The sequence below is a fragment of the Amia ocellicauda genome, chromosome 17 (assembly GCF_036373705.1).
Source record: "Amia ocellicauda isolate fAmiCal2 chromosome 17, fAmiCal2.hap1, whole genome shotgun sequence".
Lineage (NCBI taxonomy): Eukaryota > Metazoa > Chordata > Actinopteri > Amiiformes > Amiidae > Amia > Amia ocellicauda.
Genome location: NC_089866.1, coordinates 4032175 through 4051764, shown reverse-complemented (window position 1 = coordinate 4051764; position 19590 = coordinate 4032175). Strand labels below are relative to the sequence as shown.

Below are 19590 nucleotides of genomic sequence, written 5' to 3'. Positions count from 1 at the left end.
AACCCTCGTCAGCTCAATGAAAACAGATGCTATTCATGTAAATGGTTTGCAATAGAGCCACAATAGTGTTTATGTCTATTTTTTATGTTGTAGTATATTTGAATAAACAATATTGATCCAACTAAACAAACCACCTGCTGACACGCTTTTAGATAAAGGGTGTGAAAGCTTTACACTGTATCAATCACATTATTTGTATAGTTACATACAATTACCCGTTTATATCGCTGGGTTTTTACTGGGGCAATCTCGGTACAGCACCTTGCTCAGTGTCAAAACATAGTACAATTATAAGTTCAGAAAAGTCCACTAGAGAAATATACAGTTCATACAAGTCCTACATCCTAGATTTGTGAGCTAATAATTGTAGACAAGATATAGTCATAGTTAATAGCTCAGGGGACACAGGGGCAATCAATGTAAACGACACGAATTACTAGCAATGAGAAAGCAAGGTGTATGATGAAATACTGTTTTATTAGTTAGAGTATTTTACATTACAATAATAAAAACAATCAAAACAAATTTTAATACTTGTGATTAAAAAAAAAAAAAATCTTAAAATCACTTAAAATTTTTAAAATCTTAGTGATTAACGTGAACAAAATACTGAACTTCAAATAAACAAGTGCACAAAACAATAAAACAAACGTGATTAAAGCAAAAACTGCAAACCAACAAAAAAGGTCAAATACATTGAAATTAACTGAAAATGCACCGGACAAATCAAAAAACAATTAAAATGATAAAAATAAAAAACAAACCAAAACAGTCAGACGCATTTAAAATTAAATCTAAACGGTCAATGTATTTGACAAAAAAATAGAACATAACAACCAAAAGAAACAAACAAAACAAGTGTTTTTAAAAATAACTAAATCTTTAAAAACAGTTAAAATTCGATTTTTAAAATTCATTTTAAAAAGCAATCATTCATAAAAGGGTTATATAAAGTGTGATTTGACAGGAGAGCTGGGTTACAGGTACAGTCTGAATAGGTGTGTCTTGAGTACAAGGCCTCTGCTGTGTGGACAGGGTTGAATGTTATTGCGATCTGATGTCATCTTCAGAAACCCTCGTCCCAGAGCTCCAGCTCGTGAGCTGTTTAGTGAAAGCTGCCTGCCCACGTGTTTCCTTCACTCTGCAGTGTATATGTAGTAAATAAAGAAAAGTGCCTGAAACCTCCAGTATATTCGCATGTTGCTCAGTCTCAGCCAATCACATTTCAGCAGGGTTTCCAGTCCAGACTGGAGCGTAAAGGCCTGGTGTCATATTCAAACCTTTGCCAGAGCTCTAATAGTTAACACTGTGTTTCCCTAATGGGGGACAGGGACAGGGGGACACAAAGAAACTGAAATGTCACATAAAACCTTCACGGCTGCTTACACAGACCAGGATCTAGATGTTCTTTTAGGTCAGTGGTTTTCAAACCAGTCCTGGAGTGCCCCCTGCCCTGCTGGTTTTTGTTCCAACCAAGGTTTTAATTGCTGAATTGAATCCTTAATTGACCTAACAAAGCAATATACCATTCAATTAAGTAATTAAGACCTAGGTTTGAACAAAAACCAGCAGGGCAGGGGGCACTCCAGGACTGGTTTGAAAACCCCTGTTTTAGGTAAATAAGTCCAAGACGAACTAATCTGAATCAGCGCAATCAACTATCAGAGTGGAATTAATGCTAACACAAGTATACTAACTATTATTTTTATGTAACAATCAAAGCCTGTGTTTAATCTATGAAAATGAGACAATTCATTTAAAACAATGTTAGTGGGTGGTTTCTTTCTTCTCCCTTCTGCTCACTCCAGATACTTCTGTTGCACAAGGTTTGTCTTGTAGCTCTTCCATGACTCGGGCATACGGCTCTGATGACTGACGTATTCAGAGCACGACACTTTTGGGATGGATGTGATGTTGTTATATATATAGAGTTGTTAACACAGTAGAAGGTGAATTTCAGAAATGCTCTGTTAAAGCCACAGTGGAGGGATCGGAGCTGTCAACTCCACACTTAGACACTAGAGGGCCCCCTCCTACAACGAACCCTGTGTAACCGCACTGTCATTACAGTTACAGTTGAGTAAGTTTTACAGGAACCACAAGCAGAGCGTTTTATTTCATAGATGCACTCGGCGTCGGCTACAGTGACGCAGCTAAACGTGTCGGGCAGTGGCAGCGCTTGTACAAGGCGTGTTATATGTGGATGCTTGAGCAGAAAGCAGCACACAGGCCTCTCGATGGCCCTTACGCGTCACCCACTCTGCAGACCCCTGTGTTACTCATCGCAGGGTTAGTCAGCGGTGCACATGCATGGAGGAGATGCCACCGCACAGGGGTTGTTTCCAGTGAAGCAGCCGCACTGTACAGCACAACTACATATCAACAGAGCTGCCACCTGGCCCAGCTGCCACATATCCACATTCCTGGCCAAGTCAGACAGCCGAGTTTAACGCACACAATCGGTTTGCACCAGGTGTGCATTTTTGAAGTGCCGTCGTAACAGGGACCCGACTCGACTTGCTCTGGGGCGCGGCTGCAGAATGCCACTCGACGGGGCTCCTGCCGACACCCTGCGCAGCTCGGCTCGGCACCCGGGCCCACAGCTCACTCTTCACACGGCTGTCGCTCCAGGGGTGCAGTGGGCAGGCCACGCTGAGCCGGCGCCACCGAGAGTGTAAACACAAGTGAGAGTGTGGGGTTTCCGGCTCAAACCAGTTCCATCTCAGGCTGCAGTGAAGAGATGAACGCCCTGCAATTCACCGCATGGGCTGCATGCATATTAAAATGACCCGTTTTTATTTTTATTTAATTTGTTTCAGTGCAGAGAAAATTTGTCATCTTTGTGAACTTGAGACTGAGCTCTGAACTGCTGACCCCTGCAGCAGTCTTCAGTGCAGAACGCCCGTCTCAAAATAGACGCACAATAACTGCCAAACTTCCTCTCACTGCTACACCTACTGTGCTCAGAGGTCTGGCTGGGCCACCGTCACCATTTCAGCACCGCCGGGTCAGGCAGACTAAGGCTTCCGGCCCTTCAAAGCAATATGACGCAACCCAACTAATCAACACTTCCCATCTCGAGGGTCGCCTCAGAGGAAGGCGAGACCGCTTTAATTGCTGTGTTGAAGGCACCAGCAGGTGAGAAAAGACCTGACAGATCTGTCCCTTAAAATCTCTCCCCTCAGACGGGTTTGATCAAATGTTTTAGATTTTAAAATAGAAGAAAATACAACCATATGTACCTGAAGGTTAAATGTTACACCGAGGGAAATATGTTCACACAAAAACAGTTTAAAACTTTAATAGGACTACAGAGGTCACGTTCAGAAACTACAATACGGGCAGTCAAATCTCTCTCCGTTCTGAAAAACTGTCAAGCTGCATAATAAACTACACATTTCCGCAGTTTCTCTTAGGAAAATGTCAATAATAACCTCATTACACCTGGTTTTTCTTGTTTTAGTGGATACCTTCGAGGTATAGCTCAGTCTGTGATGGAAAAGCAATAATTAGAGTGAAAGAAAGACGACGGGAAGCACAACAGTAGTTGTTAACTGGGAAGGTCGCAGACCATGTTTATTAGGGTCACATTTAGCCCAGTTTTAATGTTAATATATATCCCCCCCCCACCCCAAGTCATTTTAAATGCAAAACATTTTAGAAGATTAAAATGAACAGAGTAATGACATGACAAACTGGTGCAAAACAAATTTTCAAATCAGCTTTTTTTTTTTTTTTTTAATTTTTTAAATTTTATGAAGAATGAAAATCTAGGAAACTACAGGAAAACTGCTTAAAATTATGGTCAAGTTTGGAACAATATCAATGTCTAAATCTGAAGGTTAATCTACAGCAGCCTTTGAGAGGAAAAAACTTCCAAGAAACATTTGTTTGCTACATTAAAGGCCAATAAAGACTAAAATTAGGAGTATATATAAAAAAAGGCCAGTAATTAATAAATAGCAATGTAAAGCCCAATGGTTTAAATGCAGGGTTTGGGAACAGCAGCTTGAGGGGGCGCCGAGTCCTCGGGGTCGGGACAGAGATGGTTCCACTGTCTCAAATGTAGACCAGTCATTAATAAAACAAAAGACATTGACCGCACAAATCCACTGCACAAATCCAGTGAAGGCTCCTGAAGATGCAAACAGCCCCTTCATTCACATCCACGAGGGAACTACAGCGGTGGTTTTTGGAAGCCAAAGCGTGTGCGTTTCTGCTCCAAACCAAGCCTTAAATGTGTGTGTGTGTGTGTGCGCGCACTTGTGTATTTTATCCCCCACGTTTCATCTCCCTAGCATTGAAAAATTCCCCGGGGAGTAACTGCAAAACCCATCCAGGGGAGTGTGGGTTGGGGGGAACAAATCAAAATAGTCAGAGATCAGATATGCATCTACATAAAAGAACAGACTCCATTATTTACAAGCATCTATTAAATTAGACTGGAGTTCTCTAGCCAGCCGAGTTAAGTACAAATCAGTCACTCTGTAAAAGGTAAAAGTAAGGGTGTGCAAGGTTACTGGAAGGCTTCAAAACACTATAGCAAATGTAAACATTGCCTAGTTCCGGCAATAAGTATGCTCAATCGTTACTGAACCTTTATACAGATTATAACTTGCACTCCACTATTAAAAGCCCTTTTCTTATGTGTATTAGAAAAAAAAATAGCATACACACATAAGAGATCCAAGTAACGCAACACTCGTTCTACACCGAATCAAATGAAAACCTACACATTTCACATACATGTTATTTTTGTCTTTTTCCTAAAGAATGCAAGTGCTGCCCTCATTATTCACGCCTGCCCGTCTCCTGACCACACGGACGCAAAGCCTCGTTCACACTCGAGCACTCGAACAGATTGGGTCAGAAGGATTGGGCAACACTTATTTGTGTACGTAAAGAAAAACAAAAAAAATCCATTTGAATTCCCAGATTAATAAATCGAATTGGATTATACAGCAGCTCTTGTAACAGTTAGACCAGAGCAAAAAATAAACTGTAAAAAAAAGGTAACAGAACATTTTAGCTCAGTGCTTCAACTCATGTTTACAAACTGTGTTGCAGTTTTGCACCAAGCTGTATAACATGTAACTTAAAAATATATATTACACACACACGCAGCAATTCTAAAAGCTTTTTAAATCCCCCCCCCCCCCCCACCGTGTTGTGCAGGCAGTATATACAGGGATTCGCACATCTCAGCCCATGCCTTCGCCAATAGCACGTTTGTGCAAAGATAACGGTCAGGAAAGATCTGCCTTTCCAGTTATTAACAAAAACAACCAAAGATCGTCACCACAGGTGATGTAGAGCTGTGAGCCTCCAGATGTGCCTGGTGCCGTGCACAAACCACAGTAACAAAACAAGTGTTAAGTAGCTCTCATAGATCAGTGTCTGCGACGCTCCCATTTTCCAAAACATCCAGTATAACATCGGCTGGAATGCAAGGCTCAACTCGCCAGACGTTGTTTTTGTTCCTGCGAAGAACAAACCTCAACTGGTGACTGAAAAGGATTTAAAGCAAAACTGTACTGGATACAAAGAATAAAATCTTCAGCTTTGAGGTCCAGCGCATTTAAATCTGACAACTATTTTTGTTCTTTAAAAAATAAAAAGTTAACACCACAACGTTTTTAATTGTGTGTCATTTACTCACCCTCCCCTAACCACTGTAAAATTCAGTTTTTAAAAAGGTAAACGTTAAATTGAGACATCACACCTGCATTTCTGACATTCTCCTCTTATAGGAGATGGAAACAGCCTGAGCTTATCAAGGTTTGACGGAAGCATTTTTAAATTTATATTGTAAGCCTGGAACACTGTTTCTGTTCAGTCAAATGTATTTGTAGGCACCCATTTGACTCAGTCCTCAACCTGGTTGTATCTAACCTACTCCCTTTTTCAAAAAAGTATCATAAAAATTAAAATGTAAAACAAAAGTCGCTACACAAGGTGCAGATGTTACTCACTAACATGATTGAAGCCCAACAAGATGTATATTCTACAGGGCCTTTCCGAATGCAAAAAGGTTAACGCACCTTCAAAATAAATCAAATCTCGGGAGACCCTGAGTAAATAAATGGTCATGTTTGACTACATGACCATCTTCGCTCAGCTTGACATGACATGCCATTACCCATCTTTACAGACCGTTAGACAAGTTTAAAAAACAAAAACATTCAGTCAATCATTTCCATTCACTAAAAAACAAAAAAACAGTCCAGTTACTTATGCAGGCAACAAGTCATTGAGTCAACTCGTTCTATACAAAATAAAACAAAAACAAAAAAAAAAGACGCAGGCTCCAAGTTGTTTCCCGTCTGTCAAATGCTCTCCGTCGTCGGTGATATGTTTATACTCGGAACCAGAAGCGGAATAAAATTCTTAGGGTTCAATACTGTCTTCACATCCTCGATCCTCTTTCTTGAAGAATCTGCAAAACAGTAACGAGAAAGACGAGCAAAAGAGAAAAATTAGTTTCAAACCATTTCATGATGCCGTGCAGACCAGTCTGTGGAAAAGCTCAGCCTCACACAATCCTACCCAGTAAAGCCACTTCAAAAGCCTCTGCGAAGCATTTCAGTCTAAAGCCGTGTGTGATGACATAAGCGGCACAAGACATCTCTGTACTTTGAAAACTGGGCTGGAATATATTTCCAACAAATAGCTTTACTTGATCAACCACAAGGTGAACACTGCTGCAAGGGAAGAACACAGGATGAAGTGAACACCTATTAACAGCAGGGTAAGAAGAGTCACCCCCACGTAGACTTCACAAGGATCAAAATCTTTACCACTGAAGAGCAATCTTGGGCTTTTGCTCCTAAATGATTATACTATGTGCCACAGGTTTACTACAAATGGTTAACTCTGTCCTGCTTTGAGGAGGTGCCACAACAGCCTGAGCTCTTCTGACAAACACCAGCACACCACCAGGACACCTCTGGTTGCTTGGAGGCCCCGGCGATGCACAGATACAACGTGCTACACTGCCCTGGTGCGTTTGGGTGGAATTTGACACCATTATCTCATCACAGCTGCAACTGCTGCACTGCTGAGCAGGATTTCAGAGGGTAAGAGCAGAGGTATTGCATCCCACCAGACACAGACGTAAGCCGTCTCCTCACTCGTAAGACCACAAGGATTTCGATGGACCTTCTGTGGGTCTGAAAAAAAGTCACTTATTTCAAACCACACAAAATGTGCATACAGAGAAGGATGGTTGATGGGGGAGTTTGGTGGGAGAAAGACTGATAAGGATGCATGAAAGCTGCTGACAGCAGGTCATTAAATATTGAAGTCGTCCTCCATCGTTATCTGGGCATTAAACCAAACCAAAAGGGTGCATTTACCGAGGAAAAAGCCTGCAGATCAATAGACGACAGCAAGCTTTTTAAGCAATCTTCTCTAGCTTTGAATCTGCCTGCCATTAGTGATCAAAGCTCTGTGGTGAGAGCTGGAGAGCACGGACAACAGCGGGGGGGCGGCAGTCGGTCCTGGGATTGATGGCCACCCACCCACTCCACAGCCCACTCCACTCCCTAAAGCGATTTCGGCTCAAGTCAAATCACATCGAAATTCAGTTTTTCCAAGAGAAAGTTATTAACGGCCCCTTTGTAATAATTTAAAATTCCTCAGTTGAACTGGTTAGCGCTGCAGTCTTCAGAGTTTCCAACTATTAGTGCCATGGGAAGGGGGAGCAAATCCCCTGTCCTCAAAAAGATACGAAGACTGATTTAGCACTTTCTGTATTTTAATCAAAAAGGTGAAATTGCTCTACTAGTTCACTGCTTCAGTCCTCTAGGACTACTTAAATTGGTGGCAAAGGATTATTAATTGGGAGCCCCAGTGCCCTAAACAAACTGCTTTGTTAACTGGAGAGGTCATCCGAATTCACCGACTGGGCCGCCTGCAAACGGGAGACAGTGACTGTGGGAAACGCACACTCCCCTCCCCTGATCTTGGGACCAAACCAGTCTAAAGGGACTAAGAGAACGTGCTGCCATTCCCAGTTCCCTGCCGCTATTGCGTATACATAAATTAAAAGAAATGCAAAACAAGCAACCTACACTTTCCCACAGCCTCAATCTGCATTTCTCATGTACATGGGTCCTCCTCACATCGAGACAGGTTAGCTATGGAGACTCTTCCACTTCCTCGTCCGTTGCCAAACTAAACGGAAGCCAACGTCCTTGAGAGTCGGCGCACTGATCTCTCCCGGATGAGGTTCACGAACAGAGAGATCACACTCCTGGTACTTACACGGTCTTGGAAGCATGTGGCGCCGTTTCCTCAGGAACCCCACTGCTTGCCTTTTAAAGCAAGCTTGTACGGACATCTAAAACTACCTTGCTACTAAAACCAAGCACACTAGAAGACTACAGAACACACACAAGCGCTACAGCAAAAGGGACACGCAACTGGGCATTGGATAAGGGTGGAGGCTTTTAAATCAGGGCAACGGCCGGGTTTGGTTGCAGATACTGATATGGGAGAGGGATGATCGGGGGTCTCGGTGGAGTCTAGGGGGCAGCCAGCGCTCACCGTGACTTTAACCGTGCAAATCTAATCAGAGTCAATCATATCACAATCCGTCTCTTCGTCCTCGCTCTGAACCACAGCGGCATGCAGAGAGAAACGGGAACAAACAAGAGAAAGGCAAGAAGTTTAAAGAAGTCAAAGCTGGCGTAGATTCTATCCTCTAACAACTAAAACCGTTTTATGAACCTCAAAACTGTGTCCGCTGTGTTCCCTACAGCCCTCGCAGGGAGATGCAAACCCACAGCGCAAACAGCAGAGAAGGCATCAGACAGAGGCCCAGTGACTCCTTGGTCCCAGATGGACGGGGATACGGCTCTGTCAGCGAGCGGCACTCTGTAACTATTCAATTTCCGCCATTTGAAATCCATAAAAAGTTAATTTCCTTCCGTCCTCAGCCGCACTTTGCAGCTTTTCTTGGAAATGTGTGAATCTTTTTTCAATTCAACCCCCCCCACCGTCTAATGCATCTAGTGCTCCTCAGTCTAAACATCCTGGTGCATTATAGTTGTGCAGAGGCACCACTTTGGCCTACATTTAGACAACTCATTTCACATCTCCCCACTGAATCAATCAAGCAAGAGTCACATTTAACCACTCAGAAACCAGAGCCGTCCGACTGTGTGGGGACACACACACACTGTAAATTAAATAAAACCTGAATACAAAGGCAGACGAGGGAGTGTCTGATACTAAGTCGGCCTTGTTTAAATTGAGACAATCCTTGCTTCCAAGTAAGATTGTGAAAAGGCAAATAAAACGTGACTATATAAAAGGAGAACAGAGCACTGGGAGGCACTGGGAAGATGGCGTCCGTTACGAGACATCAGGCTACGGACAGAGACGTTACCTTGGCTTTCTCGCTGGGTTCGCTGCTCGTGCCGTAAGACTGGTTGTGAAGCTCCTTGGAGACAACGCACAGAAATTCAGCCTGGTCTTCATTTCCATAGTTATAGGATGAGCCGATACTGACCAACTAAATGGAGAGAAAAAACAAAAAAGGAAAGGCAAGAAAATAAGTCACCTATCAGGGCAAAAACTAGATGTATACATAATGTCTAGAAAAATTAAGGGGAAAAAACTTGGATTTCAACATAAAGGGTAACTAGACAAACATTGATCATATGCAAACTCCTGTAGCAACTCCACAAATGTATTTACCGTAAAAAGACTAAAAATAATAAACGGAAGAACTGAAAGCAGAAGTAGAGTCTTGCTGCCTATTGCTGACGTGACATTCGGTAAGTACAACACTTTTTGTTAGCCAAAGAAACCCCTGCAAGCCATAAACAATAGCACAGTAAAACGGACAGTTTCCACCACCAGTGCAGAGCAGGAAAACAATTTTTTTTCACTTCAGAGCAGACGTGAGTTTTTGCAAAACCTAAAGACGGTATTAACCCTGCACTTTTGAGAGCTATAATTAGTCCCTACGGGTAGTCAGACTGAAACTGTCTTGTAGTTTGGTGGCGCACACCTCCGTCTCTCTCGCTTTAGTAATGGGTGGAACCGCCTGTCCTCCCAAGGTCCTACAACTGGAACCTGAAACCATGCAGACTCCCGATGTAAAGCCCACAGCACGACTGCAAGTGTTTCAGCCTTTGAGTTTGCTGGAATATTTCCAAGCTCAAACTCAGAGCTATAGTTTAACTTTTACTGAATTAAATGTACTGAATCGGCATCCATGATTTTGCTCTTTTTTTTTTTTTTAATTCTGCATCTCTCCCCTAGTTTGCAAACCACCACACTTATTCTCCTGATGGGCTTTTCATGATGTTTTTACTGGTTTAAACCTTTTAGAAATGTATTCAATAAAAGGTTACTTAAATAAGATCACACGGCCTCTTTAAAAACAAGAACAGAATCTCCCACACAAATGTCTGACTGGGTTTCCCTCCCCCTCTCCACTGAAACTATAATTAATAATCCAAAAGACTTTGCTAGATCCTTTTCATTATTTATCACCCAGCACTACCATAAAGAGGTACCTACCCACGGTTTACAATAAATGATGCACAAGACTCTGCAGGCAACCACTCAAGCCTAAACCTTGGACTATATAAATCATGTACTGAAACTGCAGTATGTGACAAACAAAAGAAATGAAAAAAAGATGACTCCTCAGGAATTCGGATGCTGGCTCCATGCGTGCGGGATCGAGACCCCAGGGATGTGCGCAGAACATGAGATGGGTTGCCCTAAGCTCACACGTGACCATGCACAGGAGTGTGGTGGTAGCGTGTGCACGCGCATTGAAACTTTGTACAACGCAGGACAGCCTCGGAAACATTGCAAGCAAACAGTGGGGTCATGATACCAGTCGTATCAGGTGTGCACAGCAGCAACAGCACTGCAGATTCCCCCTTCACTCCGACTCCAAGATGTACAGGAGTTTAAACAGAAGGTACACAACCGGTGAATATATTAATTTGTGAAGAGCTGCCGGTTTATTAAACATACAAAACTGGTCAGAAATCTGAGGAGTCCTAGGTAAGATCTCTCTCTCCCTCTCCCAGCTCCTGGGAGTTGATGTGAGGCAGCCAGTGAAGCCCGACTCGTGGGCACCTGTAAGAAGCTGGGGGGGGGTGGGGAGGCATGACGAGTGTAAACTGATTAACTATCACCACCACAAACACATCAGCGCAGTCACACCTCACTAAATCGGGGTCACGGCCCAACGTGAAGCTTCCAGGAACAGTTAGCGGCTTACAGAGGCTGCAAGCGTCACATGGGCACCTTGGAGGGACTGGCGCCCGGCTCCCAATTTCACTGGGATACCAGTAAGACTCCCATTAAACAGCACCGTGATCCACTTCCGGGTTAGCCAGGTACAGGGTTTTGTAAAGATTGTAGTGGTGAAAAAATTATATAATTGAGAGGTCAAACACCCAATGTTCATAAGGTTTCATTTAAAAATATCAGAAAGAAGAATTCACAGTGGGATTGGGTTTTCACCAGATCCCGATCCTATCCTCACTGCAGTCTGTGGGCAGGAGGCTGCTGGGGGAAAGATGCTTTAAAATACACGGTAGCATGCAGACAACACCAACCAAGAACCAGTCACTTCCAATTTTTATATTTTATTTCATTTCAATATCACGCCTGCACCTTGCCCTTTTTACCGAGACTTGCGATTAATAAAGTTGCACAGAAAAACTTGAAACCTGATTAGGTCTTGCATGACCATCGACTATACTCAAAGCTTCCAATTCCTCACAGAACCGATCGGACCAGCGACCGGCCCTGAAGCAGCTCTCAGACGCACCCTGAGGGACTCTCTCACTGGAGGAGACAGTCGTGTGATATGGCACAATTTAAAGACAGACCTCGGGTGCCGTTCGCAGCTCCATCCGTTGTCTCTGAAGCCATGCCCCTTTTCCCCTCTCGGTCTAAACACACAAGACAGTCTTTTTCCCAAAATAGCCCCGTGGTCAGCGCAGAAATGAGAGGGCTGCTGAAAACAGAGGATTCAAAGTAGCATACGTGTGCGCGAAGGGTGGGGGGACACCATCTTGATGCACCATCAATTATGTATCACGCAGCAAACAGCAGCAGCATTTGTTTAGCCCAACTGAGTCCTTTTTAAGTGCACAAGACTTATTTTATTTAATAAGTGAAAAACTGAAATAAACCTTGCCTTTTGGTTCCCTACTTCAGTCAGACCTGGACACAGAGCTCTGAGAGTAGCCACTTGGTAATCCCTAAGACTCGAGATCTTCAGCACGTAACACTTAAAACAAAACCTCCACCTAAAAAACTAACTTTTGATTCTATTTTGGTTGTGAGAAAAAATGAAAAACTGCTAATTCAGGTTTTCTGGACTCAAGGTTGCACTGCAAGGCAAGGACTCCAGTTTTTATTCAACCAGGACAGACCTGCACATCTTAACATCACAAGACTTTCAACTCATAATTGTCTGACACACAGTTGTTTTGAGGGTGGGAGGGCAGTTGTGTGTGTTCTAAAAGTAATGTATTCAGCCCCTGCATGAAAGTCTAAACGAATCCCATTAAACAATACCACTTTTCTAAAATGCTTTTGTGTCCGGTCCAAGGGATATTAACGGTGTACACTAATTACTGCCTCACACAGGAGCCTGCAACGACTGAAACCACAGCACCTTCTACAGTGGCTTGACGAACAGCCGAATGGGAAGTGGGGTCTAGAGACTTGTTCGAATCAGCTGCATCAGTAAAGATCTGTAGGTTCTACTAATAGAGGGCCTCACACACAGGCCTCGGATGTCTATATCGAAAGGGTTACGTCAGTGTGGTCGGGATGTGACTGCAGCTTCCTCATCCTCTACAATTCACTTAAGTATACATGGTCCCACAAGATGCAGATAATAAATGCAGCACCACGATCCTTCTACCAGAGAAGCAGAGGTCACAGATCCACACAGAGTACGAGTTCATCATGCAGAAAATACACTTCGGTTTCCTTAAATAGATTTTTAGTTCAGCTAAGAACGCCAAAAGTAAGCAATCCTGCCGATCTGTTGGCAGTAGAGACAGGCACTGGCAGGGCCTAGAAAACCCCAAGAGGATTACACCTTCAACAGCAGAGACGGGTCAACTCGAGCCCCAAAGAGCGGGAGCTAATTTCTCATCTTTGTAGTTACTTAACCAAAATACTATTGGGTTAAAACCGATCATGGCTGTGAGGAACAGGGTTGGCCACAGTCAGAAAGAGCAAAAAGCTGCAAGAGTCACAAGAGCAGGGTGGGAAAAAGAGCGGGAACCTAAAATAGCTCCCGAGATGGGAGACTGAAACAGGGTCAGGGTCGAGTGGATGCTTTGCGGTAATCACAGCCACGAAAAATTCCTCCGCTTGATCGGGATGACTAACACTGGTATTAGCCCACAACCTGGAGATATCAACCCCACGAGAGCAAAGTCATGCATGTGACGCATTAGGCAGCTTGAGCTTGGATGTAACGCAGTCTTAAGGACAATGCAGACATTCTAGGCACTGGGGGGGGGGGGGGGGGTGAAACACAGATGTATTTAGAAACCCATTAGAAGACTTTGGTTACAAATAAGATTTAAATAAAAGACTGAAGACTTCAGTCGGATTGCAGGGCCTTCCTCTATTCCAATCCATATGAACCCTCGATGAGTCAATACATTGTTTTTTCCTTTACACCCCTCCCAGACACCTATTCCCCTCTCCCTCCTTCCCTCCTGAGGCCAGTGACAGCTGACATCCCCAAAACACTCCACTCAAAGCAGTTTCACATTAAAATCAACAGGCAAAGAAATAAAATAGTGTGAGGGAAGGGAGGCAAAAGAAAAAGCAACACAAAAGAAGGTTCAAAGGTCTTTGACAACCATAAGTGTGTGAAACAAAAACAGTATTCATATAAACACACACACAATAACCAGGAGGGTCAACCAAAAGTTGTTTTACCACAAGTATAAGCAGCAGCACAGAAAATAAGTACAAGACATCTGCAGGTCTCTAGCAAACAGTGGCCGGGGGGGGGTGGAGTGATTGCGGAAGCTGGGGGGGGTGGGGGTGGGGGGCAGGTAGGCCATGCAACGACAAGCCCGAGAGGGAACAGGGAGAGAATGTGGGACACACCTCGCCGCTGCGGTTCGGACAACCGGTCTCCTCCCCCTTCACCTCCCTCGACACAATCAGCAGAAACTCTGACTGGTGGTCCCGCCCGTAGCCATACGGGGAGCCTATACTGACAAGCTGCAACAACCAATCAGAGCACAGAGGAGTTTCATTCTGCGGGCGAACTAGAACAGGCAGACCAGAGATGTCCCTTCCCTTGCTCCCACCACCCGCCAACCCACTGGTACTTTAAACAACGTGAGAGGCCTGTAAAAATGGCATGTTAAGCATACTTTTAAAGAAAAACAAGACTACATGTGCGTATGCCTAGGTCACATGTATATCACATACAGATCATGTACAAATACTTGGAGATACTCATCCTGTCTACAAGGGAGGGGGTGCATCTATCTCAGGCCAATTTCAAAACACACAATGAACATCAGAGGTTGACCCTGACAGTATAGACAAGATGGAGGAAGGATGAGAACAGAGAGTAAATAAAAGGTCCATTAAAAAGGAGGACAGCGCGATGTTTATGGAGGAAATGTAGTTTCATTGCAGAAAGGTGTGGGGGGTGGGGCACGGAGGGAGCAGGACAAAGCAGGTGCAAGGAAGGATGTCCGCCTGCAGTAGGGGGTTAGGGCTGGCCCCTGCTTTTGAAGTTCAAGACCCCCTTTAGATATGGGTGACTTTCGGCTCAAGACAAATTAAAACTCCCAATTGACAATTTATACGAAAATGACACAAAACACCAATTTGGGGACAGACCAGCCCTAAGACCAGTGGCATGATAGCCGAAGAAACGCACAAGATGCACACAGCACAGCAGAGGAAGACGCTGGACAGAAGCATTACACTACACCCAAACTCTCAAATTCTGAATTGACACAATTTAGTTTTTTGCACAAATGCCAGGCAAAGTATAATGACATGTCCAGATGACCAAGAGTAAACAAGACATTTTCAGGATCTACTTTAACAAGAATTTACAGAATGTTTTTAATGGCCAAAAAGGTTCTGCCAACATTTGAGCACAGAAAACGAAGGCTAATCTAATATTTGTCGTCATTTATTTTGGTTTTGTCAGAATTTCCCCATCCCTCCCACCCCCTATAAAAGAACAGCAATGCTCCTGTGCTTTATGACCTCATACAGATCTGTGTGATAGACTAAATCGGTTTAAAATTGTAACTTCTTTGAGCTGCAAAAACACACATTAAGAACAGGAAGCTCGGTTTGTGAAATTATATAATGTATGACAAGTCACCTGGACTGCAAAAACAGAAGACTCCCTAATGCAAAAAAAAAACTAAAATAAAATCCACGTGTTATTAAATCCTAATGCTGAAAAATGTGTTGTGTTTTTAAGGATTTATAATTCTGTATCTGCCTGGTGAAGTACAATAAAGTGTGCAGCTACAGAGATGTCGACTCATTGAATAGCTGCTATACTGACCCAACAGTAAGTGGACTGTAGTCAAGACTGATACGAATCATAAACCCTTCACAATTGAAACCCAGAACAATATTCTGCAAAAAGCGACCTGTACAATTATACATGAAAACTAACAGATACTGATGCTATTAATTTTTCAGTTGAGTAGCTATTTGACCTCTGATGAAGGAGCCAGGGGGTGTTGGGTCAGGGGAAGTGGCAAAATTGCCAGACCCACCAAGAAAGTGGGGAAAAAACAAACACATTCACCAACTGACCAACTTGACCAACACTGGGCTAAGGGGCTTCAGTATGCAAACTACGGCCTGGCATTTAGCTTAAATCAACAGTAAGAATAAAAATAAATTGAAGGCCACTGAAAAAATAAGGGTGTGAGAGGCAGGAATTGAGTCCAGCCTAGAGCATCCGTGTTTGGGACGCTGTGGGGGTGCATTCAACAGGAAAAGGACATGTGCCCCTGTTTCTGAACCACTGCACTATTAAAAAGACCCCTTTTCTCTGAGGGCTTGCAGTCTGTCTACAGCACACATCCACCCTGAGCTGACGGCGCGTCAAAAAGCAATGAACACACTAAACAAATGCACCATAATAAAAGAGGGGGATTTGAATGGGATGAAGGTAAACTTTTATAGATTTCTCCCCAACCACTTAAATACAACCCATGAACATCCCACACTTTAAGGTCCATGCATAATAAATCAAAAACATTTCTCAGTTCTAGAAGTGCACTGCGTGGATGTGGTTGGTCTTTCAGCAGTTACCTGCTCAAACTTCCAGCCGTCGGACATCGTGGAGACCATCTGTGTGAGCTCCTCCTCCTGGCACTGCAGCACCCTGTAGACATGCTTGACTGGCACCTGGGACAGGGGAGGCAAGCGCACGGGACTGTCAGTGCCCACGGCCGCAACGTGGCGATGCAGCGCCGTCGAAACCGACACCACAGGATTAAAAAAAGTTCTGTAGAGCGAAGGATGCTCCAGCTGCAGCACAAAAAAAAAAAAAAAGGATACTAGGGTTTCACAACATAGGAGGGGGTGCTCATCTTAATGCTGGGAAATTATTTCAAGGCCTTCATTTAAAAATAAATATGTACATTATAAAACCGTGCCAGACATTTCATCACAGAACTGCTCTGGACCATGTAATGAGTTCCCATTAGAAGGACACCTCTCACAGGCAGTTCCTTCAAAACAATCTTCCACGATCCCTACAAGGGAACCAATCGACAGCCTGCTGGGTTTTTAGAAAAACATCCAACGGAGCCAAGAAACCCCCCAGGGTATTGCCCAGTCCCCGACGGAGGTCAGCAGGGGATTTCCCTCAGAGAGCAGTGCTTCTGTACGGATCTCCAGACACTGGCACACATGGGAGACCGTGGGTAGCTAAAGCAGTGTGAAAATTCCCTCTATTTTTTGCTACTCGATTGCCAAGTATCACGTTCCTCAACCCTCTATGGCTGACTTCAAATAATTAAAACCCACAAGCGACCAGTCAGCAGGCAGGGAGGAAGAATCGCACGCTCAGAGCGCCCCCGGACGAGGATTCCCACTTTGAGCAGCTGCAGTCAGGCGTTTCAGACTTTCCTCATCGTGACTGGCTTTAATCGGGGCCTAGTTTTATATAAACGGTATGTAGAGAACACCATTTAACACTACACTGATTTAATTTCAGATTAGTTTACACACTGAGGGAAGCTGGTATTCCCTGCTTTTATGGTTAAGTCTTCTACAATACACTGGTCTGTACTCACCTGTGAGGTTTTGCAGTCTCTTTCCCTGATCTTGTCTTTAATTAGCTTTATTAGTGAAGTGATATTGTAGAATTCAGCCTCTTCTAACACACCTTGAAGAGGGAAAAGGGAAAAACACACCTATGCATCAGGTAAGTTGTACATTTTGCAAAGACCAACCCACCCCCATCAATTATCACGAAGTAAAAACCACAAAAACTGTTTGCTTTAATGTAGTGAACAATGTAAATCCTTTTGGTTCTTCACTGGAAAAACGACCCTTGAAACTGGGCAGCCCTGGCTGACTAATTCACCTGTCGTCCAACTGCGATTAAATCAGATTCAGATGACAGCAGTTTGATGTGCTATGATTGGCCACTTGAAGACCATATGCAACAGTTAAAATCCCAGGGTGGGCTACAAAACCTGTTCATAGGACAACACCTCTGCAGATACACAGCAGCTCGGACATCATGAGGCCTCCGAATCCTGGAGCAAGAATGCCTTCATATCACGTCTAACATAACCAACTGATCTCAGTCTTGGATAAAGGAACTGCAACAGGGGTGTGTGTGATGTTCACTTTCAATACATGTGGCTACAGGCTACCCTGCTGGTAGGACGCTCAACACTCAATGGAGTTAGGTGGTGTGGCAGGGTGTCACATTATCCTGTTTGTTAGGAAGCCCACTGTCTCCCCGGCCCCCGAAACCATACCTTCCTCCGCCAGGTCTTTGTTGAGGACCAGTTTCCCATGCCTTAAGTAATTTAGCACTGGACCAAAGTATGTGGGGTCACGGTCTATTAAATAGGCCCCAGTTTCATCCTGAAAAACAGAAGAGAAACGGTCAGATGAGTGTTCAGCTGGGAGGCTGAAGGAGTTATGCCACACATACCGTAGGATAAAACCCAGGAGGATGCATCTTTCACAACCTCACACCCTTCACTGAGGCGTGCATACATTAACATACATAAAACACATTACAGGTTCTTTATTCACAAAGCATCTTAAATCCACTGGTTAACATCTGGAAAATAAGTTACAACAACTAAAGAAGAGCAGAGAAGATTCTGGATGCCATGAGATTCCATAGACCCACTCTGGACCGTGGAGTGCCACCATTACCACACGATGAAAATGACCTGAACCGCTCTTGAATAAGATGCAACAACCAGCAAACACGGGACAGAAACTTGGAGATCATGTTGTGCAACGCCAAACGTGCGACACCTCCCTCACAGATGGCTTGGTCAACCTGGAGACCAGTGGAAAGAGTGCGTGGGCGTGTGCGACTTGACAAGGCCTGTGGCTTCTCGGAGAGCGCCGGTGCCAAGCGAATCGAGCGGATTCGTTCACTGCCTGGGCGCTCACTGCGAAACCCACAGACAGACGCGGCCAGTGCACAGTTCTGCAAAAGTTTCATTTCCAGTCAATCGATATGAAGATAAGCCAGCAAGTCTCCATTCAAATCCCTCGACAGAGAGAGAGACCGCGTGTGTGTGTGTGTGTGTGTGTGTGGACTACGCATATGGAAATTTAAAATAAGCAGCACATTTCTTAAAAGCATCTTTGCATATGGTTGCTCCCTTTAATCCAGCTAATACTCACGGACTAATTTACTTGCATACAGCAGAGCTCGGAAAAATCAAACCCAATTTGTATTTTTCCAACATGGTCTAATGATTTAATTATGGAAAGAGCTGCTTTGCAATTCAGAAATGGATCGTGTTAGAATGACCCAAGGAGTAGAATACTAGCCATGTATGGATGGATCTCTAAATCGGGACAACTGAAAAACTGAGAAAACCAAAAATATACAAATTCATTGATAGCAATGCGTGACATAAGGTAAGGAGCAGAGACCATGGGAGGAATGAATCAAGCAGAAGAGGCCTGGAGGTGTTTGCCAGCACTGAAGGAACGCAGAGAGCGGGGAGGCGATGCATTTCAGATGAGATTTAACAGGATTATAATGTCAGATACATATCCTTTTATATACAGTAGCCACATTAATTGGCTTTGGCTCAAGCACAAGCACATTTGCTCCAACTTAAAGTGGTTTGTGTGGCGTCCCTGGGGGAAACTCGGCAGGAAGCAGAGCACACAGCACAACCCCACCCCCCCGCCACCGTCAAAGACTCACTTGGTCTCTCGATAGTCAAGGATTTCAACGTGCATCATTTCTGGTCTTTTTTTTTTTTTTTTATTGATTCGAAGCCTGCAACAGCTGTGAACACCAAGATCTGACCAACGCAGCTCTTCGGACTTGGAGTGCGTCCTGTGAAACACAGCGCAGTG

At 44.0% G+C, this 19590-nt stretch overlaps 1 protein-coding gene across 2 annotated transcripts in view; it reads right to left on the bottom strand.

Annotated features, from left to right (window-relative positions):
* Window positions 1–3544: 3544 nt before the first annotated feature.
* The window catches only part of LOC136713237 (BTB/POZ domain-containing protein KCTD5), a 28354-nt gene continuing 12308 nt past the window's right edge, over window positions 3545–19590 (bottom strand). The window contains exons 2-7 of one of the 2 annotated variants that reach the window (XM_066690297.1): window positions 18009–18117; window positions 17313–17404; window positions 16324–16419; window positions 14125–14241; window positions 9392–9517; window positions 3545–6436 (exon numbers count right to left, since the gene is read on the bottom strand). In XM_066690297.1, coding sequence (XP_066546394.1) covers window positions 6407–6436; window positions 9392–9517; window positions 14125–14241; window positions 16324–16419; window positions 17313–17404; window positions 18009–18117 — 570 coding nt within the window. In that variant the 3' untranslated portion in view covers window positions 3545–6406. The remainder of the gene's footprint in view (window positions 6437–9391; window positions 9518–14124; window positions 14242–16323; window positions 16420–17312; window positions 17405–18008; window positions 18118–19590) is intronic. The other variant, XM_066690298.1, reaches the window with a different exon arrangement.